This window comes from Drosophila subpulchrella, chromosome 3R (genome assembly GCF_014743375.2).
Source record: "Drosophila subpulchrella strain 33 F10 #4 breed RU33 chromosome 3R, RU_Dsub_v1.1 Primary Assembly, whole genome shotgun sequence".
NCBI classification, from domain to species: Eukaryota; Metazoa; Arthropoda; class Insecta; order Diptera; family Drosophilidae; genus Drosophila; species Drosophila subpulchrella.
Window position 1 is genome coordinate 14,100,483 of NC_050609.1, and position 22,538 is coordinate 14,123,020.

At 42.0% G+C, this 22,538-nt stretch overlaps 4 protein-coding genes across 5 annotated transcripts in view; 3 read left to right on the forward strand and 1 right to left on the reverse strand.

The window, feature by feature from the left end:
* Positions 1-712: 712 nt before the first annotated feature.
* On the forward strand, positions 713-1,742 carry LOC119562565 (allergen Tab y 5.0101-like). Its single transcript, XM_037875779.1, has 3 exons — positions 713-857; positions 912-1,309; positions 1,372-1,742. Exons 1-3 carry the CDS (start codon positions 726-728, stop codon positions 1,640-1,642), a joined length of 801 nt encoding a protein of 266 aa, XP_037731707.1. The 5' UTR covers positions 713-725; the 3' UTR covers positions 1,643-1,742.
* Positions 1,743-1,844: 102 nt separating this feature from the next.
* On the forward strand, positions 1,845-4,236 carry LOC119562923 (the record flags this gene model as incomplete). Its single annotated transcript, XM_037876073.1, is given in 2 exon segments — positions 1,845-2,273; positions 2,911-4,236. Coding segments are annotated over 2 exon segments (1,755 nt in total), but the record flags the coding sequence as incomplete, so codon positions are not given.
* A 427-nt stretch (positions 4,237-4,663) lies between these two features.
* Positions 4,664-6,554, forward strand: LOC119545672. Its single transcript, XM_037851399.1, has 2 exons — positions 4,664-5,137; positions 5,193-6,554. The coding sequence occupies exons 1-2, from the start codon at positions 4,664-4,666 to the stop codon at positions 6,552-6,554; spliced, it is 1,836 nt and encodes a 611-aa protein (XP_037707327.1).
* Positions 6,555-7,949: 1,395 nt separating this feature from the next.
* Positions 7,950-22,538, reverse strand: part of LOC119563305 (zinc finger protein 853) — a 68,910-nt gene continuing 54,321 nt past the window's right edge. The window contains exons 1-3 of one of the 2 annotated variants that reach the window (XM_037876638.1): positions 12,899-13,008; positions 11,550-12,040; positions 7,950-11,281 (exon numbers count right to left, since the gene is read on the reverse strand). In XM_037876638.1, the coding sequence (XP_037732566.1) occupies positions 9,410-11,281; positions 11,550-11,969 (2,292 nt within the window). In that variant the 5' untranslated portion in view covers positions 11,970-12,040; positions 12,899-13,008 and the 3' untranslated portion in view covers positions 7,950-9,409. Of the gene's footprint in view, positions 11,282-11,549; positions 12,041-12,898; positions 13,009-22,538 lie in introns of those variants that run through there. The other variant, XM_037876637.1, reaches the window with a different exon arrangement.

The following is a 22,538-nucleotide window of genomic DNA, read 5'->3' on the forward strand; positions in this document are numbered from 1 at the left end:
TTTCGGTATTTCCAATGGATTTCAGGCTGGCAACCCAAATCTCAACTTCTAGATTCCATAACTTGAGCTATTTGATTCCGATTTAGACGTGGGATACCTCTTTGAGTTTGTGGATTAATTCTCTTAATTTCTACATTTAAATTTTTCTTTTAAGCGAGGGTCAAAATTTTAACCCATTTTCATGTCCGAGATTTCGGTATTTCCAATGGATTTCGGGCTGGCAACCCAAATCTCAATTTCTAGAATCCATAACTTGGGCAATTTGATTCCGATTTCGACGTGGGATACCTCTTTGAGTTTGTGGCTTAATTTTCTTAATTTCTACACTAAAATTTTTTTTTTAAGCGAGGGTCAAAATTATAAAGGGTTATAATAGGGTTAATTCTTTTCCGACCACTGTGGAAAACAGTATCTTAACCGCGTACAAAGTCACGGAAAAATGTTCAGTCTGCCAGACATTTATAGTTAGTTGCGTTTAAGGCAGAAACTACATGCACCATTACATTTATCGGAAAGTTTCGAGTCATTTAACTACCAGATTTTTTTCCCGTACTCATTATTCGCCACTGAAATAACTATAGTTTATTGCGGATATCAAATAACCAATAACCGAACGTTTTTATGCAGGTATCGGCTTCAAGGAACTTAATACCCACTTAAGCCGCCTTTAAAAAGCCAAACGACTGTGTGGGCGGCTTTAGTTGGTTATGGAGGCCCAAGCGAAGATGTCTTCATCAATGTTGTCGATAGTGCTGTTAATGGGATCTATAGTGGGTTTTGTGGCCTTACAAATTGACCACAAAGCCTACTGTGATCTGCCCTATTGCGGGATTAACAATATAGTCTGCCAAAAAGCCGTAAGAAAAACTTATACAATAAAATCAATATAATATAGTCTTTTATTTTCATAGAATTATAGTTTCATTTGCCGTCGCAGTACAAGGCTGGTAGATCTGAGCGGTACGCAAAAGGATACTTTGCTACATTTGGTGAATGTATTTAGGAATAGAGCGGCCAAGGGTCTGACCCGAACCCTTTATCCCGCCGGGAGAATGGTCAGGATTTCCTGGTCCGATGAACTGGAGTACTTTGCCAAAATGGACGTGATGAGCTGCATTCCAACTCCACGTCCCTGCATGACTTCCCCGAATTTTCCCAACATTGGCAGCATCTTCGATACCGATGGCTATATGGGACCCAAACAACAGAGCTTCGGCCGTATAATGAACATGATCTCGAAGTGGACAAAGGAGGGACGTTTTGTGACCCGCCAACAAACTATCTTCTTAAAAGATCGCAGTGATCAACAGTAAGTTGATTTAATGATCGGTTAAGATTTATTATTTGATCAAAAGGTATTAATTTATATAGATCCGTATTTCGACCTGCACTTCTGATGGCCGATCGTAACACCCACATGGGCTGTGCAGCAGTCAAGTTTTCTTACCAACGCTTCAACTACCTGTATTTAAGTTGCACCTTCGCCACCGTAAACATCCTTGAAGCTCCCATTTACAGAGTCGCCAAAAACCCAGGTATATTCTGCAAGGAACGCGATGAGGATTACAAAAATCTGTGTTCCACTAGCGAGGAATATCCCGAGAACAAAAAATACGTTGAGTTAACCCGGTATATGACGTAGCTCTAAGGAAATTAACTCTGTTTTCAATTAAATTAATATTTTTACGGCATTGTAATGGCATTGTAAGCGAATGACAAAAACCTCTGGTGATGAGCGAAATAAATCAAAAGTTTTACGCGACACCTCTTCCCCTGAGAGTAGTTAATCGAAACTATGGAACCAACATATAAGGTGGAACTGGAAAATCATTCCTTCATTAAACATGGGTTTGTTCCACCTCTTGCTAGTCACCCTGGTTTTCTTAAGTCCTGGCAGGGATTGCTCTATTCATAATTTACTTCATCATCTAAAAAGTGAGCTTAAATTTGAATATGCCTTGCTATTGGGCAACTCGGATTCGATTTGGGTAGATGTTTTGTGGCATTTTGCAGTTCCTGTAATCCAAATAGAAGGGAATCATAAGGTAGACTATAATTTGGGAAAAAATCATTCCCACAACGTTCTCGCAATAGCTTTTCTTAATGATTCCCCTGAGGAAGTACTAGATATCTTACACATAAATCTACGAATGCTAAATACTCGGCCAGTGCTTTTGGTTCTTAGGAAAAGGACAATGCGAGTATATCCCATGTTGGAATGGTGTTGGAACCATAAACTACTTAATGTCGTGGCTATCGCACCAGATTTCAAGGTGAGCAATTATTATTTTTTTTTATTAAATAGCTTAAAATTAAAGAGAGTGAAGGTTTCTATTGATTCAATAACGTTTTCTTTCAATGTTGAAGTCTCTATAGCTTTTTCCATTTCCGGTGTGAGTTTTTTCTTTACTGATGATGGAGTTACATTCGGTTCTGTTTTTTCATTACTTGTTTGTGGGTAGTCTGTCATAATTTTCAATTTTTCCGTCGTTATATCATCATCTTTTTCATCTGGTAGAGCATCACAAACAATTTGGCATTCATTTTTTGTTTGAAAGCGATTTGGATTTCCACCGCAGCCGCCGTAGGTGAATTGCACACAACGATTGTTTGTAAAGTCATAGCCAAACACTTTAAAGTTTCCTTTGCAAGGTCCAGGATTTGCGATAAATGTACATTTTTCTTATAATAGAAAAGACTTAGTTACAAATTGTTTCTTAAATAAGAATATCTTACCTTGGCGGCGTGGTTGAGAAGTCCCAATGCTTATCAAGTAAATAAGTATTTGGAAAAATACAATCAAATACATAACTGAGAAATAATATATTATTGAATGTGTTTAAAAAAAAACACATTTGTTTTTGAAATAATAATCACACGCCCTGTTTGTTTTTTCTGATACTTTTTCAGGAGTCTTTGATTGTCTACAGCTACACACCGTTTCCCATCTTGCAGTTCATTGAAAGACGATTGGATGATAGTACCAAAATATTCGAATCACGTTTGGAAAACCTTCATGGCTATCGAATGCCCATTGTATTGGGAGGATCTACCCCTCGTTTGATTGTCTATCGTGGCTTGGATGGGAAATTGATATTCTCAGGACTTGTGGGCAATTTCATGCTCAGTTTTGAACAGCGATTTAATTGTAGACTGATTCAGCCATATCCTTTTGATGAGTCAGTTACAACGCCGTCTCGGGAACTCATTGTGGCTGTCAGAAATGGTAGTGCCCAAATTGCACTGGCGGCTACGTATGCTCTAGTACCATTTACCGGATATTCGTACCCCTTTGAACTGCTGAGCTGGTGCCTCATGATGCCATTACCAGCGGAGGTTCCTCATAGTCAGCTTTATAGCATGGTATTTAGTCCCACGGCATTTTGGATCACTCTCCTTGCCATGGTGATAATTTCATTGACTTTATCCATGGCTCTTCGGCTCCATGGCTATAGAGTCACTTTTAGTGAGTACTTCCTACATGATAGTTGCCTAAGGGGAGTCCTGTCGCAGACCTTTTACGAGGTTCTTCGAGCCCCGCCCTTGGTGAGGGCTATTTACCTGGTGATCTGTGTACTTGGACTGATGATTACCTCCTGGTACAACTCGTACTTCTCAACCTTTGTGACCAGCGCTCCAAGACTACCAGCCCTCAGCAGTTATGAGAGTATCAAGCGATCGACTACAAAAGTTGTGATCTGGAAACCGGAATAAGAAATGCTTCTCCACTTGTCGGAAAGTATGAAGAAGTATTCGCCCATCTTTCAGTTGCACAAGGACTATAAGGAGTTCTTGCATTTGCGGGATTCCTTCGACACCAGATATGGTTACATGATGCCACTAGAGAAGTGGTCACTAATGAAGGAGCAACAAAGGGTATTCAGTTCGCCATTATTTAGTCTGCAGGAGGATCTGTGCGTCTTTCATACGGTCCCTATAGTGTTTCCCCGAGCGAATAATACGGTATTCAAGGAACCTTTGGATCGTCTCATTTTGGATGTGACCGCAACAGGACTTCTCAGCCACTGGCGTGATATGGTCTTTACTGAAATGATCAAGGCAGGACAATTGAAACTTGAAGATCGAGGTCACCCAAAAGAATTTCGTGCTATGAAGGTGAAGGACTTGGAACAGATTTGGCGATGTTGGGGATATATGCTTGGCCTGGCCACATTCGTATTTCTGCTTGAGTTGATTTGCTTTTGGCGTCATAAAATCTGGTCAAAAGTTAGAAATATTTTTTCTCGCTTTAAGTAAAACAAAATAACAAATGCTTAATTAAGAAAAAATGTTTATGTCATTCAATGTTTCTTAAAATAAAATGTAATTAAAATAATAGCGATTTTTTTAAATTGTTTTATTTTTCTGTTTAATTTTCACTTTCAAGGATTGAGACCATGCCCTGTAAATGTTATTATAGTTACGAAAAACCCTGAGCTTGGTGTTAACTTCCCAACCAAACATGTCTGATTCAGGTGATTTCACTTGTTTTTTGTAATCCCAAGGGAAATGTTTTTTGGTTTTCTTTTTTCGCCCGCGGCTTGTTAACGTGTGCTGCTAATTGGAATTAACCATTAGCCACGTCGTCGGCGGATTCATTAGCAACCCTTTAAATGTGCAGCGGCATCAATCAGTGTCATGCAGTTGTCCCTCGACCATCGTGATGGATTGCCCAATGTGGATCCTGAGCGGCCTTTGTCTGATTAGTCTGGTCGGTGGCGCAACGGTAATTGAATTACTGGGTAGGATAAAGCTGGAATCGGACTTTGAGTACGTGCTGCTCATGAAGAACAGGAACTTTAGTCTGCCGGATCAAGTTTGGAATGCAAGTACGATAGAGATGGATATTATGGAAACAATAGAAGTGCCTGTCCTTCAACTGGACGAAAATGTGAGCTACTTCTTACACAACAAAATCAGCAGACGTTTGCTGTCCCTGGTCTTCTTAAGTAATGAAAATCTGGAGGAGCATAGAGGTCTGCTCAAAGCTCTGGTTGGGAATCTCAGGCATATGACCACTTCCAGAGTTATTTTTCTTATACAATCAGAGGCTTCAACTGATGTGCTTTACATATTGTTTAAAGATTGTTGGCGGAAGAAGCTATTGAATGTTGTCGTTATATTCAAGGATTTTGAGGTGGGTAAGGAGACATAAATTATAATTACAATAATTATCCTTTTGTTAATCCCAGGCAACCTCAACCTTCTACAGCTACTCATATTTTCCTATACTACAAATAGAAGAGCGGGTCTACGGGTCCAGTCTGTCGTCTTCATTAATTTTTCGCGATCGTCTGAGGGATTTCCATGGCTACGAGATGCCCGTGATTCTTGGAGGAGTCGCACCACGTTTGATTGCCTACCGTAATAAAAAGGGAAATGTGGTCTACGAGGGAACAGTGGGTCATTTCATGATGGCCTTCCAACAAAAGTATAATGTAAAATTTGTCCAGCCCTTGGGGGACAAAAACCAATTGGATTTTGGACCCTCGCTGCAAACAGTTGCTGCTGTGCGAGACGAAACAGTGGAGATTTCAATGTCCCTGACTTTCCCAACGATTCCCCCACATGGTTTAAGTTATCCTTATGAGCAGACGAACTGGTGTGTAATGTTGCCCGTGGAGGCTGATGTACCACCTTTCGAGTATTACACCAGGGTTTTTGAGCTGTCTGCCTTTTTGCTGACTTTAGGAGCCCTTGTGATACTATCCTTTCTCCTGACCAGTGCTTTGCGTCTCCATGGATACACGACTAGAATCAGTGAGTTCCTGATCCACGACAGCTGCTTAAGAGGAGTACTGGGCCAGTCCTTTGTGGAGGTTTTTCGAGCTCCCGTTCTTGTTCGAGGTATTTGTCTGGAGATCTGCGTGCTAGGCATCCTGATCACCGCCTGGTACAACTCATATTTCTCCAGCTACGTGACCACTGCTCCGAAACAGCCTGCCTTCAGAAGTTACGATGATATATTGGCCTCTAAAGTCAAAGTCGTGGCCTGGAAGCCGGAGTATGCGGAGCTGTTTGGTCGTCTTTTGGAGTTTAGGAAGTACGAGCCTATGTTCTTAGTAGAACCCGACTTTAATCGATATCGCGCTCTTCGGGACTCGTTGGACACGCGATACGGTTACATGATCACTACCAATAGGTGGGTTTTGATCAACGAGCAGCAAAAGGTATTCTCCCGACCTCTCTTTCGAAAGCGTGATGACTTTTGCTTTTTCAACAACATACCTTTAGGATTTCCTCTGCACGAGAACTCTGTTTTTATGGAACCCGTGCTCAAGTTAATCATGGAGTTGGCCGAAACGGGATTAACTTTTCACTGGATGGCCACAGGTTTCACTGAACTTATAGAGGCGGGTGAAATGCATTTTGTGGACCTAAGCCCTCATCGGGAGTTTAGGGCCATGCAGATCCAGGATCTGCAGTATGTATGGTATGGATTTGCCTTCATGGTGGTATTCTCCTCCCTGGTTTGGCTACTGGAAATCCTGGCCTATAGACTTAAAACTAAACCCCTTTTTCCACGACGGTTATTATTTCGAGACCAAAAATAAAAGAGTACCGCCGTTTTAAATCTATGAGACCATTGACTTTATGACCGTAAAATTATAGCCAAAAACATTAAACATTAATCGATTTTGGTTAGTTGTAAAGGGTTTGCCTCCCGAAAACAAAGGGAGCCTTCGCTTTTTTTTAATGACTAGAGTCAAGCTAGAGTTGTTTCACAGTACCAGCTGCTTTATGGTTATTTGTGTAGCCATCAAATATGACTTTCCTTTCGTTTCGTTTAGCCCACTCGGGGATCGGATGTTCCCGATTTCCATTGTGCAAATATTTGCACAGCAGCTAGCCGGCTCAAAGTTCAACATCAAAAGCAATTAAGACGCGTGCTTGCCGCAGTGGCAGCTGAACACTGAAAACTGAACACTGAACACCGAATACCCAGTGTTTGAGCTCCCCCAAAGGTGCGCTGATGTTAGCCACCTGTGCGACGGCAACTGGCGCCTCTTGAAATTCCCTAATCGACATGTTTCGATCTCAAACGACGGGCCGGCAGTGGAGGCATCACCATCAGCGGTGCACGGAAAAAAAAACTAGATCAATGTTGCTATGAAAGTTTAAGACGAAGAACTAGCTCTCTTATTAATCTGCAGAGAAAATAAATATATTCATCGGTTGCTTAGTTTCAATACCACTATTTATTTAAAAAGTTTTAGCTGAAAAAAATTTTTTTAAATGTATCTCTTTTGAAATCTGATACATTTTTAGTCATTGTTCATATTGGTTCAAAAGGATTTTATGAATGATCTAAAGAATTCGCGCTTAATTTTTTATTCATTTAAGACAATCTTAAAATATGAATTGAACATTAGTTCACTGTTTATAGTTATCGTTCCAAAATGATTTCGTAGAAAATCTAAAGAATTCGCGTTTTGATTTTTAAAAACATTATAGAATATACAAAAATGTTGGATTGTTAAACCGTAGGATTATTGATATCTGAATTATACCCAAATTTTTTAGCAGTGCACAAGTCGTGTTTCACCGATCGTGGAGTGAAAAATTTTCTCTAATCTGCGCTGATGGCACGCATTTGTAGCCCCCCGCCAAACGATGCCGGCAGTCTGGGGCCGGGTACTTTGATTTTGACTGACAAGTGCCGCCTGCCTGCTGATGCTGCTGCTGCCGGAGTTGCTGTTGCTGCTGAAGTTGCTGCTGCTGCTGCTGCAGTGTTGCTCCTGCAGTTGCAATGCGTTGTTGACATGCGCAGCTGCATGCGCTTTCATGTGAGCTCAGCTCCTTTATTGGAGAAAATTATTTCAGACCTCGGCCAAGACCCATCTGCCAGCCCCATCTCCATCGCCGTAACGAGCTAAAACTAATTAACCCACGACAGACCCAAACAGCGGACACGGGGCGCATCTTAATTGTCAATAAAACGTTTTAGATTTCTTTATTTTTAATGCTTGCAATACTAAAAAAATTAATGCAAAACTTAACTGCAGATGGATGTGTGTTTCTTGTGTGTGTGTGTGTGTGGCTTCTTTTTTGTGTGTGTGTTGTTTGTGTGTGCATAAATAATAACTAACAAAGATTTAACTAAGATTTCAATGTGTGGCTTAGCCTAGGCTTGGATATAAACAAGGTTCGTTCTCTATGTACATAAACTATGAAGTTCAATAAATTAGCAGAAAATACTCGTATTGCAAAGTGTACACAGTTTATAACAAATCGTTAAAACGTTACATAACCCAAACACCATTGAAGATATTTTTTGCGTAATCTAAACTATTGTCCATTAAAAACTATCACAAAATAATTGGCAGTTTAATTAACCACTAACTACGGCTGATTTATCAGTTAGCTTAGCCTATGCAATACACTAGTTGGGGGGAATGTGGTGTGTGGTGTTTAATCTTTAATTATAGGGAATTCGCCTTGTGTTTATCAAATACAAAAATAATGGCAAGTGCAAGTTGAGTTTGCTGAACATATGGTGTGTAAACGTACTTATAGATGGTAAAGTAATGCTTATGCTCCCCCCTTTTCATTTTGAATGCCTTCGAAGTTGGCTAACACTCGGCCCAAGAGATCAAAGAGATCCTTGAAGGAGAAAGGAGCGGGAATTTAGTGTAGGATAAGCTCCGTATCTGGAGGATGCGTTTCGAATTTTTAGCGCCTCGCGTCAGTGTTCCTCCCTCAAATATTTGGCATTCCCTCTGCTTTTGTTTATAATTAAAAACAAAACTAATTTTATTTAGGCAAACATATATTATATACATTAACACTAGCAAACAAATTTATGCTAATTTGGGCAGAGCAACTAAGAAAACGAATACTTTTTAATTTACAGGAAACATTCTGAAGAACTGCGGGTGATTAGGAGACTCGGAATAAAGAACATATTTATTCTAGTTTTGGGGACTTTAAAACAAAATTCTCTCTTTTAGCAAGGAAGCGTTTGGCCTCTTTTTGATATCACCACTCGTGGAATTGCTTCATTAGCATCGTTACACTTCTATTTCTACACGCCTAGCATACATATTCATATATTTTAGTAGTAGGTATTTAACTTTAGTAATTAAAATCTTCAAAATTTGGCACATTTAAATTTAATTTGTTTGTGTAAATGTACATTAAGTTGAGTATTGTATTTGGAAGTGCTTCGAGTGTTTGTCTGTCTGTGTATGTGTTTGGGCATATAGGAATTGCACAGAAAGCTGAAATAGGAATTCATCAATGACGTAAATTCGAGTTGGGTGTACGAGTATTTAGGTATTTCGAGTAGTAGTAATAGTTTCTCTACATTTGTTCATTTTTTGTGTTGTGGTATTTTGTATTTTTTTTGTGAGTAAGGAACAAGAAATAGTTAAGTCGGGGGGAATCCCCGCTGCCAGTGTGGTGGTCACTACCGATTGGTGAGCAGTCCATTGGCAGGTGGCAGTACTCCTCCAGGTGGCGTATTGGGATTGCTGATCATCACGGGCAGCGATGAAGGCACCACTCCACCACCGGTGATTTGCGGCTGTCTCTGGTTAAGTGAGGCACTGGCCGATCCTCCCGTGGAGCCACTGGATCGTGGGTGCTTTCCGGAGCCCCCTTTTATGAGGTTCCCATTGTTCTTCTGGGTCATGTGCGTCTGGTAGTGCTTGGCCAGATGGGCTTTCTGCCGGAAACTCTTGCCACAAAGCGAACAGGCGAAAGGCTTCTCCCCCGTATGAGTTCTTATATGGACATTCACGGAGTACTTGTCCTTAAATCCCTTCGAGCAGATGGAGCAGTAGTGCAGGGATCGCTCCTTCCTTTGTGCACTGCCCGACGAGGAGGACGAACTGCCACCGGAATTGGCCGGCGGACTATTGCTGCTGCTACTGGCACTTCCGCTGGACGAGGAGCCACTACCACTTCCTCCTATCAAGGGATTAGTTCCACTACTCTGGTTGTTATTGGCCACATTGGGATTGTTGTTATTGCTACTGCTGCGCTTGTAGGCCTTCTTGGGCTTGGTGACTCCACCTCCTGCTCCGGATCTCACATGGCTGCTGGCGGCGGAGACCACCACCGCTGAGGCTGGAGAAGTGGAGGTACTGACCTCCGGTTTCAGTGGTTGCGGTGGTTGCAGTTGACCCGCGGTTGTGACAGCCGTACTTGGTGAGATTTGCATCAGGACATCACTGGGTGGACCATAATCCCCGGGTGTGGGTGTACCAGCCGAGCCGGCACTGCAAAACTGCTGCACTTCGTTGGCTATCCTCTTGATCTTCTCGAAATCATCGCTGAAGGCATTCTCCAGCGACAGGAACATGTCGTCCACCAGGATATTGGCATTGCCATTATGTTGCTGCTGCTGCTGTTGCTGCTGCTGGGAACTGAGATGGATGCCCTGGGCCTCGTCAAACATCTGGGCGGCACTCAAGGTGGAGTCGGCAAAACCCAAGGCTGCTGCCTCGTCCGCAAAGAGCAATCTTCGCATATCCTCATCCTTGACCACCGGCATGGTCAGGCCATTCTGCATATGCAATCCCTTGGCATAGCCTTTGCCCTGCAGCGCACTTCGCAGCAGCGATTCCGCCGTACTCTGCTCCGTTTCCGTATTATGATCCGCCATATGCCAGTCGTTGTTGTTATTCTGAAATTGGGCCAACTGTTGGCCCAAATCATTGCCACCCGCCAGGGAAATGGCCGTGACCAGCGAGGGCAGCGTCTGTTGCGTCTGCTGACCCTGCTGATTTTGGGCCTGGGAAATACTGCTGAGACCATCCGTACCATTGCCAATCACATCCTTGCCATCCGTACTGAAACCACTGTCGTCGTAGGGATACTCCGACTTGATGTAGCCCGGAAAACTGCCCAGCAAACTGTCCAGATCCAGCGAGGTGGGCAACTGCTCCGCCTCCGAGCGCTTCAGCCAGGGCTCTCCTCCGTTTAATACTGTCAGGGTGTAGATCTGGCCATCGGTGGTGTCCAGGCTGCTAATCGTATCGCTGCTGCTGCCCGCTCCACTGGAGGCCGCCGAGGAGCTGCTCGCATTGGGTTGCTGTTGCTGCTGCTGCAACTGCTGATGTTGCTGCTGCTGCTGGTGTTGCTGGTGTTGCTGCTGCTGCTGCTGCTGTTGCTGGAGGTGGCCCTGCGGCGATGTGGGACTGGGCTGGTTGGTGCTGGCGGATCCACCATTACTGGCGCTGGCGGTGACCGGCTGCTGTTGCCAGCAGTAGCGATCGAGGTCCTCAAAGATCGAGCTGGAGTCCAGGCGACTGCTGTCCTTGTCCTGGTGCCAAAACTGCAGATTAAATAAAATAAAGGGAAGTTTAGGGAAGGAAAATTTTAAATTTAAATTGATCTTTCATTTCATGATTTAATATATTTTTTTTTAAATGTATCATTAAAGATGTAAAATAGATGTAAATATAAAAGGTTTTATTTAAATTTTAAGCATTCTAAAAATTTTCATCATAAGATTCGATATTATTTTTCTTTAATTGTTGATACAAAACAAGTAACTTAATAATTTTGAACGGTTTGGCAAATCGCAAACTGTAGTATCTTACCTCGTAGCCCTGTAACGTGGGATCGCCGCCGTTGGTGGTTCCATTACGGTTGCCAACGGGCACCACGACACCACCGCCGCCGCCTGCACCACCGCCCCCGCCGTCGTGGATCATGCTACTGTTGGTTCTCGCACCACCGCAGAGGCTCTGCTGCTGGGACTGCGATGTAATGGGCTGGTGAACCACCTGGATGTGGTTGTTGTTGTGACTGTGGGGCGACTGTTGGTGGTTCTGGTGGTGCTGCTGCTGCTGATGCAGACTGACGCCCAGGGCCTCCACGCCCACACCCACCCCGATGCCAATGCCCATATCGGGACCGGTTACAAAGTCGAAGAAGTCCGCCTTCGAGAGATCCTCGGCACGAAAGGACTCGCTGATGTCCATGCCAGCCGCTGCGGACATATCCTCGGTGCCGATCATTTGCTGAGCTTGAAGCGCCAGAGTAGCGCCTTAAAAAACCAGGTACTGGTTAAGTTTCAGTTATGGATAAGCTAAAAACAGAAAAGATATATACGATTAGTTAATTACTTTATAAGGATAAAATAAATAATATATTTAAAAAATATTTTAGAATTTGCTTAAATAGGTTAAATGTCGGTTATTAATTAATTATTCTTCAGTAGAGTTAACTGTTAACGTGAATTCTTCAGCCCCATATAACAGAAAGAGCTTCTGCTGAGTTTCTTGGAAATCTGTAACCCCGTAAGCCCAAAAATGTAAATGTATATCGAGAAATGGATACATGTTAGGTAACATTATTTACAAGCCCCGCCGTGAGTGAAAAATTCTTAAGATACCCATAGCCTGTTTATAACAGTTTCGATTTCGATTTTGCTTCGGGTTTCGCTTTCGGTTTCTCAATTTCTCCAGCGAACGCACACACGCCTGCATTAAAAGTCACACCAATTGATTAAAGCCACTTGTCAGTTGGCCACTTAAGTCAATCAGTCATTCGCATTCGCATTCGCATTGGCTCATTCTAGCCACATGGTCCGGGCCTGCATTCCGGCCATACTTGCATTTTAATTTGAGGCAGTCTCGGCCGGCTCTGCCTCTTAGCCGGCTATCTGCAAATAAATAAATCAAACTGACAGAAGGGTGACAAAGTGTAAACACATTTGGCGTGCTCGACTCGTAAATCTCTCGGACTTTGGCTAATGCCAAATTCTGCCAACCTGTCGGTGCGACAGTTTTTTTTTCGGTTCTCTACTATTTGGCCAGCACTTTTTGTTTCAGTCCAAGCTTGTTTCATTTGCATAGATTCGGCAAGTGCCCGGCATTTAGAATAGTTGCAAAAAATAACTGAAATAAAAAGAGTGTGGCTACCGTGTAGCCCATATCGCACATACCCCTAAGGTGATCGAACTGACAGTCTGTGGCCATTTCAGTTAGCATATCGCTAACGTACCCCCGAGTCGTGTTCTGGCAAAATGTGCCAAATGTTCGAATTGTCAAATTGATTCTACTCTTTTTTGTATTTTATTTTTTATTTTCGTTTCCCGCCACACTGACACCGACATCGAAACCGACTTGGGTTTATGTGTGTATGAAAAATGGACCTTACGGCCTGGCAGCGTGAGAACCACAAACAAAAATGACTTAACAAATTTGCATGGCCCGCTCGTACGTAGAGCTAGCTGGCTTGCATACTTTAGATAAGGGCAGAGCGTAGAGAAAATGCCTCTGCTGGAAAATATTTCAGATGCTGCTGCTGTAGAAACTTTAAGTGCAATATCTGGGGGGAAATCAAGTTGGCAGGGGATCTGGAAATAGCCAAGACGGCAGCAGGCACTCAGAAAAATTATTTCTAGATTTTCTTGAAGATGGAAAAATTATATTTTCTATGATTAAGACCGTGGGACACCAACTTGAGCTTAACTAACTGACTGAATTTATTTTAAATAGTCATGCCAACTTAGATAAACAAGGGTCTACAGGATATCCACAATTTTTGAAATGATTTCTTAAATCATGTTTAGGCTTAATCTCGAATTATAGATTTAATCTACGTTATTACCCTTGTAAATATTTTTTTAACTATCCTACTTACTATTGCTTTACAGAATGCATTTTATTTTATTTTCGATGGAGCTGAAAAATCCGCGTTCTTCGAAACTGAAAATATAATGTATTTCTTAAACAGGGACATCTTTTTTTTCTCAGTGCCAGTCAGCAGCATCAACACCTGATCGCCAAAGCCACTCAAAGGAGGCAAAGGCTGCCAACAAGTGCAGGCCATTTGGCAAGCGGTCAGTTAACATTTTTAAGGCTCTCGAGGTGAGCTCGTTTCCCGGCATTTCCCTCGCCTTTATCGCAGCTGCATCGGCCAAAAAAAATAAAAAGACCAAGAAAAAAAAGGAAATTTCACCAAAACCGAAACGCTGCGTAATCATTTGTGGTCATTTGCCTGCCAACTGACAGCCGCGCCGACCTCTGCCTAGTAGTTTACTTAATAATCATGTTTAAAATGCAGAAATTACTTTATATATACTTTATGGCCAGCAGCAGGGAAAAGCGCCAACAGAACGGACAAGCTAAAAAAATATGAAATAAAATAATAAGCCTTTGTTTGAGCATTTTGGCGCTCAAATATTGACTAATTTGAGCACGATTATTGTGATTTGGATGCGGGACCGAGTCGGGAAAGAAAGTTGGCCATCCAGTCATTCGGGTAAAGGAGACGTGCTCATATAACTGGCGGCCAGCCAATCATGGACGTGGTCGCCATGGATATATCTTCTTGTATCTGCTGGATGTGGATGTAAATGTGGATGTGGATGTGGAGGTGCATGTGGCGGGCACATGCATCTTCCCAGCGGTGCCGTGATGAAGATGCATGCGAATGCGAATTCGAATAGGAATGGCAAGGGGTATAGGATGGCATAGGATGCTGCATGGTAATCGCAATCGTAATCGTAGAAATTGTTAGCGCATTTTGGCCAATGCAAACAGCCCGAGGCGGCATCATTTAAAAAACATGATAGCATGATGGGTTTTATGTTTCGGGGTGACTGTTAGAGAGGGGGCATATTCGATTATGGGCCATAAATAAAAACGATTCAATAATTTAAATGTTTTTAATTAAGCTCTGCTCTTTGGCATATTTATTTACACATTTTGGTAGCCAGGCAGCCAATGATTTATTTGACTATGCAAATTGCGGCAGACAAAGGAAAATGGTTAGGAAATATGTATGTGCAAAAATGTGGCAATTTTCGGCACAATTTCTTTGGTCTAACCTAAGCATTATTAGCGTCTTTGTTGCGGGCGTCAAGAGAAAAAAAAATTGAGATAGAGAAAAAACAGCATCGCGGTAGTCAAAAGGCAGCCATCGTCTGAGATTAGTTTATGTGCAGGAATTTTTATATTGCGGTTACACAATTTTCTTCAACTTTGTTGGCCTGAAAACCCCTCGTCCTCCTCAGACAATCAATGAAAATCACACGCTTTAGCTGCTTCTGCTTTGGCCGCTTTTTCCTAGCGAGTTTGTCGCTTTGACTGCACGATTTTCCACGCATTTTTAACCCAAATACCGCGCTAAACGATTTTTTAATGTCTTCACTAACAAGTTTCAATTACCAATCGTCAAATGTGTGCGCATAAAAACTGAAACCAGTTGTACTTAAAACCGCAGCACCCCCTCTATCGTTGACTCAATCAATTAAAATAATTCGCCTGATTTCATGAAAAAAAAAAGAAGACCAAAGAGCAAGGAAGACAATGTGGCTAAGGAGGGGAAAAAACCTGATGGTTGAGGACTTTGAGCCAAGTTGATTCACGTACCGCAATCAAATTGCACTTCGATTGGCCAAAATGGAGCCATCAGTGGAAAGCGGCAGTCGTCTCATCGACTGATCGACTCATCGTAATCACATTTATTGAGAAAAACGATGGGGCGTTCCGCGTTGCGTATACGCAGTGTGTGCGTGCCCAATGTGATAATTGTGTGCGGGGAAAATGGGTTAATCATCTTTTGGCACATATTTAGTGATGAGAAAAACAGCTGCTGCATACTTTTGGGATCCAACTGTTGGGTAATCGTATATTTTACCAATTTTAATGCCTCGAAATTTACAACTTTGAGTATGCGAATTGCTAAATTCCTCGCCGACGCATAAATTATGATAGTCATTCGCTGACCGCTCGTAAAACGCACACAGAACGCATCAAAAACGCACGGGAGCTCGCAGCTGCAAATTTCATATTTCTGCACTGCAAATTGTCATCGTTAGCCAAGTGAGACCGTCGGCCATTCGGCAGTCGATCATTTCTCACAGCCAGATAATTATCGCCCACCAGTTGAGAGGCTGCCCCCAAAAAGCCAACCAGCCGGATATGCCAGTAGTTGGTAGATGGTAGTTGGTCAGTTGGTAGTCAGTTGCTGACCAATTGACCAATAGCTCAGCGAACTGGCAGCTGATAAGGAAAATACATGCTGCAGCTGCTGGGATGCCTGGCTTATGCCTCAATGCCTCAATTGCATGCAAATGCATAATTGAATCAAATGGTCCTCCCGGTCGCAGCAACTTTCGAACCCCGCCTAATGAAGTAATCAACGGCCGGCATCTCAGGCTTTTTGCTGCCATTGTCAATCAAAAGTCGCGTTTTTATTGCGCCTGCGTTACAAACCAAATCGCATCAAGATGTATTAATCATTTCGGCCGCTGCCTGCGTTGGCGTTAGCCACATCGAAGTTGGCAGAGGGACACTGGGGAAAATACTACCTTTTAATATGGTTCTTTTTAAGTTAGTATAAATTCTTTAAAATTATGTTAAGTCTGACAATAAAAAGCAAACAGCTAAGAAATAAAAATAACATATTTTAAAGTAAACATTATTATAAAGATGCTATTGTTAAAATGGAAACAAAATCATCTACTGATTAGGTGTTATTTTGTAATTGCTAATGTTTGAATAATTCATTCTTATACACTTTAAATTTTAGAAATGGGAAAAATAATTAAAAAGAATAATAATAAATCATAAATTTTTGTGCTGGGGGCCCAATTGACCTTAACAAATCAATTTACAATTGTGCAGCTTGAATAATAAGAAATGTTGATGATGTTATTTAAGTGGATTTTAATGTGCGCGATAGATTAAAAACATTTTTCGCACAAATTTTCTGTTTTAGTAGATAATAAATATATTTTATAATGTCAGAATAATGTATATTTATACTTTCCAATTTTATAAAAGTAATGACAAGTGTAAAAAGTTATCCCTTAAATAACAATAAATCATTGTGAAAACATAAAAAAATATTTTTTGCATTACTGTTGTTTTGTATAAACTTTGAAGATATGTTAAAATGGTACCTTTGAAATGGCTGATTTTGATGTAGTTTTTTTCTGAGTGCAGAGGCAGCCGGCAACAGTTAGCAGCAACAACCGACGAGCAACAACCGGCAACAACGGCAATGCCATTGCTTTATCAGCTGGCGCAGATCTCTTTGGCATAGCCAGGCGTATGAAAAAACGCCAAATAACTACAGGCGAGACGGGCATGATTAAAATGCGCAAAAATGGCAAACTCCAAATGGGCGCTGCTCGGCGGTAACGGCAACAACAACAACAACAACAACCACAACAACAACCACAGCAGCAACAACAACAACGGCGTGTGATGTACACGCGGCGCATTTCAATTCCATTTGATTAATGACAAAGCCGTAAAAGCAACTGCATGAAGGGGGCAACCAGCTAACGAAGATGTTGCTGATTGGCCCGTTGTCCGTCTTGGCCACAATCCCATTTGGCTTTGAATTCGAAGTGTTCCGTTGCCTGTTGTCAACTGTCGGATGCAATGATGCTGCTCAGGATCGTTGTTGTTTTCCGTTTTTTTTTTTTGTTTTTTCTTTTATATGTCTAACCATAAACATTATGCGAACATTAGGCCAGGCAGGCAGACAGCTCATAAAGCAATCAGAGCCACGAATCAATAGGGCCAGCAACTGTAACTGTTTCGAATGCAAAATGGGCAAGTGCAGGCGTCTGCGAGTAGAAAGTGTTTGCCACCCACTCGGCGAATCTGCATAAATACTGTCCACCAAATAAGGCCAAGAGAGTGCCTAACGGCCTTGTGCCAGTGGGTGCTGCTCCCGCTGTTGCAAGTTGCAAGTTGCAACTGATGTTGCTGCTGCTGCTGCTGTCGTGCCTTGCACCGCAGCAACATGGCACAATAAATTTCAAATTTGCTATGAAACTTGTATCAGAACATGTCCATCTTGGCGGCCCACTCTCTCCCAGCAGCCCCCTGCTGTTGTTTTGGGTGAAAATTTTCGTGTGCCTGCGACTTTCACAGCGGCATTAGTGAAACGGAAACACTTACACCCAGAAAAAAGAAAACATAAATTGTCATGTATTGCAAGATGCCAGAAAAAAATTCAGTAACTAAAAACTTTTTTTTAAAAAATCCTTAAAAATTATTTTAACAAAATATTTATATACTACTTTTTAAGAATTTCAATACATGTTGCTTACCATATTCACTTGTATCATGTATCATGTTTTCTAGCAACCAAAACAATTGTTTAATATTATTTTTTTAGAGCTTACATTGTATTTTGGGTCAGTCTGGGGTCGACTATTGTATCATATAATTTCTAGTAAGTATCTATGAATTATTTCTAAATTTGTTAAGCTTCAATATCAAACAGTTTTGGCTTTCGGGTGACCTTCCCGTTTTAAAGGGCTGTCTTTTATAGTAATATAAGGCCAAAACTTCAACAATTTACAAAACCCTATGAAGGTATTTAGATCAATTTTCATAAATCATTTTTATTTACGATTAAATGCTTTAATGCTTTTGATTTTCCTAGTGTAAGTCCACTTTCGGCCTACAGTTAGCTCGTCATACATTCTCTTGGGCCACGTGATTAATGCCTTAATTAGTGCAGCGCTCAATCAATTTTGGGCCAGTTAGTCAGAACCCAACCCAGAAAATAAGAAAATATGATTGGCAATTGTTCGGCGCGGGGTCATTTATCAAAATCAATACGGGAACGGTGCCTCAATGCCGATGCCATGCCAGGGTAATAACAAGGCTAAATGCCGAACGGAGCGGACAGCCCCCCGAGTCACAAAAATTTGCATTTTAACAAGTTAATTTTTTCAGCTGCCGCACTGCTGTTCTAAGTCATTGCAAACACAAAAAACGGTAGCGCACGAATTTTGGCAGCCTTTACTTTCAGTTGCCGTTTTTGACTGGCGACATAATAATAATGACAAACCAGAAACAAAAAACTTTAACACAAAATCTGGAAAGAAACACGGTCGGTCACAGGCGAAACAACTGCATTTCGTTGCCCAAGCGTGACATGTTAATTGAGTTTATTTTCCTGATTTTTGATTATGTTGGGTGGGCGTTCACCCCGGTTGAGTAGAGCTAAGCTCAAGATTTTGACAGTTAAATTGGATTGATATGAAAATATATATGAGCCTGCCTATATAGAAATTAAAGTATTAAGGCATTTACGTGGAGAGACGCCTCTGCCCGGAATCATGATAACTTTATTGATTTTGCCAAACGAGCAACGCCGTTGCCGCCGCCGAAGACATTGAAACCAAATCGTGAGCTCTGGGCTAACAATCAAATCGGCGAAAGAAACCAACAATTGTGGCTGTTTATTTTTTGTGTCTGAGAGTCTGTGACGTGATCGCTGCAGGCGCCACTTGGCAGCCAAACAAAGGGGACCAGGAATGGCCAGAAATTCTGGCTAATCAGCACAGACAAAAGGGGTGACGCTCCCATGTATTTAGTTTTGAAGGCTGACTGCTGACTGCCATTCATTAATGCCATTTAACATACAAGGTGTGTGTGGAAACTTAAAGAAATATATTTATACATTTACTACCCAGCAATTTGTTTGGCTGTCATGTCAGAGTGCAATGAAAATATTTTCACTTGCCCATCAAACGACACAGCACTTGACATGAGACAGGCAACGTCAAACATTCCGCAATGCCACCCAAAAGGCATCTTCATAAAGATTTGCCAAGCAGCAGCATCCAACACTCCCACATCCCAGAGAAGAAAAACCAAATGCCTTCAACAAACATCGTGTGCTGTCTGTGGGCTCCTTGAAGTTTCTTTTTTTCCCTGCCTCGATCAAAATGATTTTTCCCTCTGTGGCGTCTTTTTCATCATCATCATTAAATTCGTCAAGATGCAAATTTCTAGCCCGTTGTTTGTTGTTTGCTGTTTGCCAGTCGTGCTCATCTTCCCGGTGGCAAAACAAAAATAGCAAAAAAAAAATGGTAGAAAAAGGGGAGGAGTGGGTGTGGGAGTGGGCTAAAAAGGGTGGGAGGCCATCAGCCATCAGCTATCAGTCTGGCATTTCTTGGCTCTGACATTATTTGCCGGCTAAGCACAATTTATTGTTATGGCCCGGCTCTTAGGGCCACCTGTGGGCGTTGATCTGGCCATATATAGCGGTCCCATCAGATCAGATCCGATATAAATATAAATATAGCCGACATGTGGATATATATAACTCATAGCTGAACGAGGTACATAAATTGCTCGTGACTGCAATTAGACAATTGTCGCCGTCATCCGAACTCACTCAGCTCAGAAGCTAATGAATTTTTATTTGTATATGTCTTACAAGAGACAACACAGTAGGGCAACAACACAAAGTCTTTATTGTGTTGGTGTGTGCTGGCTGCTGTGGCTTGTATAAATTACCATAATAACAAATTACGGATCATTAAGATTGTCAGCTACTTCGTTTCAATTAATTAACCATTAATTACAAACCGCCTCGGCTGCAGAATGTGTGGTAACAACGACAAATGCTGCACATGCTGAGCAACAAAGGAGGCACTGCTGATGCAGCAGCAGCAGCAACATCAGTGCAACATTTGCAGCAGCAACAGCAGCGGCAACAACCATATTAGCCACGACAACGACGACAACAAGAAGAGGCCGAAATTAATGCAATAGAAGACAACAGCAGCGGCAAGTGAAGAAAAGCACCGGAGAAATAGAAAAAAGCAGCTGTGCGCAAATATGCAAATTTCACAGAGTAAAACAGCAGCTACAAAATAGCAACACAGCAACAGCAACAGCAAATGCTGCAAATATGCTAAGAGACTTCACTTTCAATATATAGCAAAGGATGCTTAGCCTGTTGTTGTTTGTCGCTTTTGCCAGTTGCACAAATTGCATTTTACCATATAAAACAATTTCAGCTGCTAGACAAAAGAAACTCAACTCAATGCGAGCCAAAACACACATTGTCATATACCCATATACCCAAACAAACCATACAATGCACCAGCCGAAACTGTGACAAAAGCACCGAAAGCCATACAAATACAAATTGAAAGTGAAACTCCAGGAAAAAATCCAAATGGAAACAAGAAATTTGCATAGAAATGAATTTGCAAGAGTTTGTCGCGTCTGGTAAGTATGTATGGTTATAGCTGGATTATGTTGGATTAGTTGCTTGGGAATGGGAAAGGGAGGCCTACGAAAATTATTGGGTTTGCCAGACCAATTAATTGAGGGAAATATCCCACTGACAACATTGTATGCTCCACAAGTTCTTGGGAAATCCATTTGTGTAATATCACTTGATGCTAGATATTTATTGCTAACAAATATTGTATGACCCAAGAAGCCAGATCTTAAAACTAGTATGGAATTTAAGATAGTTATTATTATTATAATTTTATAATCCACTCCCACATTTTTCCCTGCGTTGGCCTAATTAATTGTACAGCTTTATAGAGCTAGTTTTGCCATATTTTCCCAAAGACCATTAAGCCAATTCTATTAAATACCATAGTCAGTTGTAAGTCAGTTAAATAATTTGCTCAGGCCACTACCGCACACCTTGTAAATCCATTCGTCAAATTAAACATATCGTTAATTTTATAGATTTAACCATTTGTTTTATTAGATTTGCCCAACACCGTGTAAATCGGCCATAACTCTGTGGCACCAGCACCCCAACTCACTGATTGCATGTACTTGATCTATAAAGAATATCGGCTTAATGCCCCGTTCAGCTCGCGCCCCTTTGCAGGCGCATGACTCTTTATGACATGCGCTCTAGGTAGCCAAGTTCGTTGCCTAAGTCTTTTGTATTGCGACTGGGCATGCAAATATTTGCATATAGATTTACACACCCACGGGCCGCCGTCGCAGTCGCAGTTGGCAACAATGGTCTGGGCCAGAGCCTCCTTTACTTGTTTAATATATGTATGTAGCTATATAGATACGATGCCAAACTTTAAATATATTACACTCTAATGCCTTTTAAGCCGAAACTATAAATTTCTTATCGCCGATCGAAAATCAAGCGTGCTCACCACAAGTCACTGTGAAAAAAAACCAAAGCCAAAGTTTTGGCCACTGGGACTTTGGCTGTGGATAGCTGGGGATAGTTTGGTTAGCTGGATCAGAGGCTGAGTCTGAGGCACACACCCTAGTTGGCTCACTCGTGCGTCATATTCAAATGCGGCCAGATCCAGCTTTTCAGCTCCGGCTCCAGGTCGCAGATTGCGTCCGCCAGATAAGCCAACGCCAGCGCCACTGTTTCGATGACTACGGGAGTACGGGACTACTACGACTAAGACTACTTCATATGGCATATGGTATATGGCATTCTTTCAAAGGCCGTTCGCTAACGGATCGGACTAGCAGGAACCGAGGCAGCCATAAATGGCCAAAATGCATGCGCTGCCTTAAACAGTCAAATGTGTGGATAATAATTTTGATTTATTGCCACAGCATCGCGGCCAACGAGCCACCGCAATCGGCAATCTGGGCTAGATAGCTCTATAGCCAGAGTATTATAGCCATTATCAGGAAAGGCTCACAACCTGCCGTTTGGTCTGCCTTTTTTTGTTTTTGTTTTTAGGTTTTTTGGGGCGTGTGTTTTGCGGTGTGGGGCGTGTGCCAAACATGCTAATGAGCCAAGAGCCAACTTTCAGTGGACCAATCGGCGAGCGGCTAGGCGTCTAACAATGCCCACGTTTG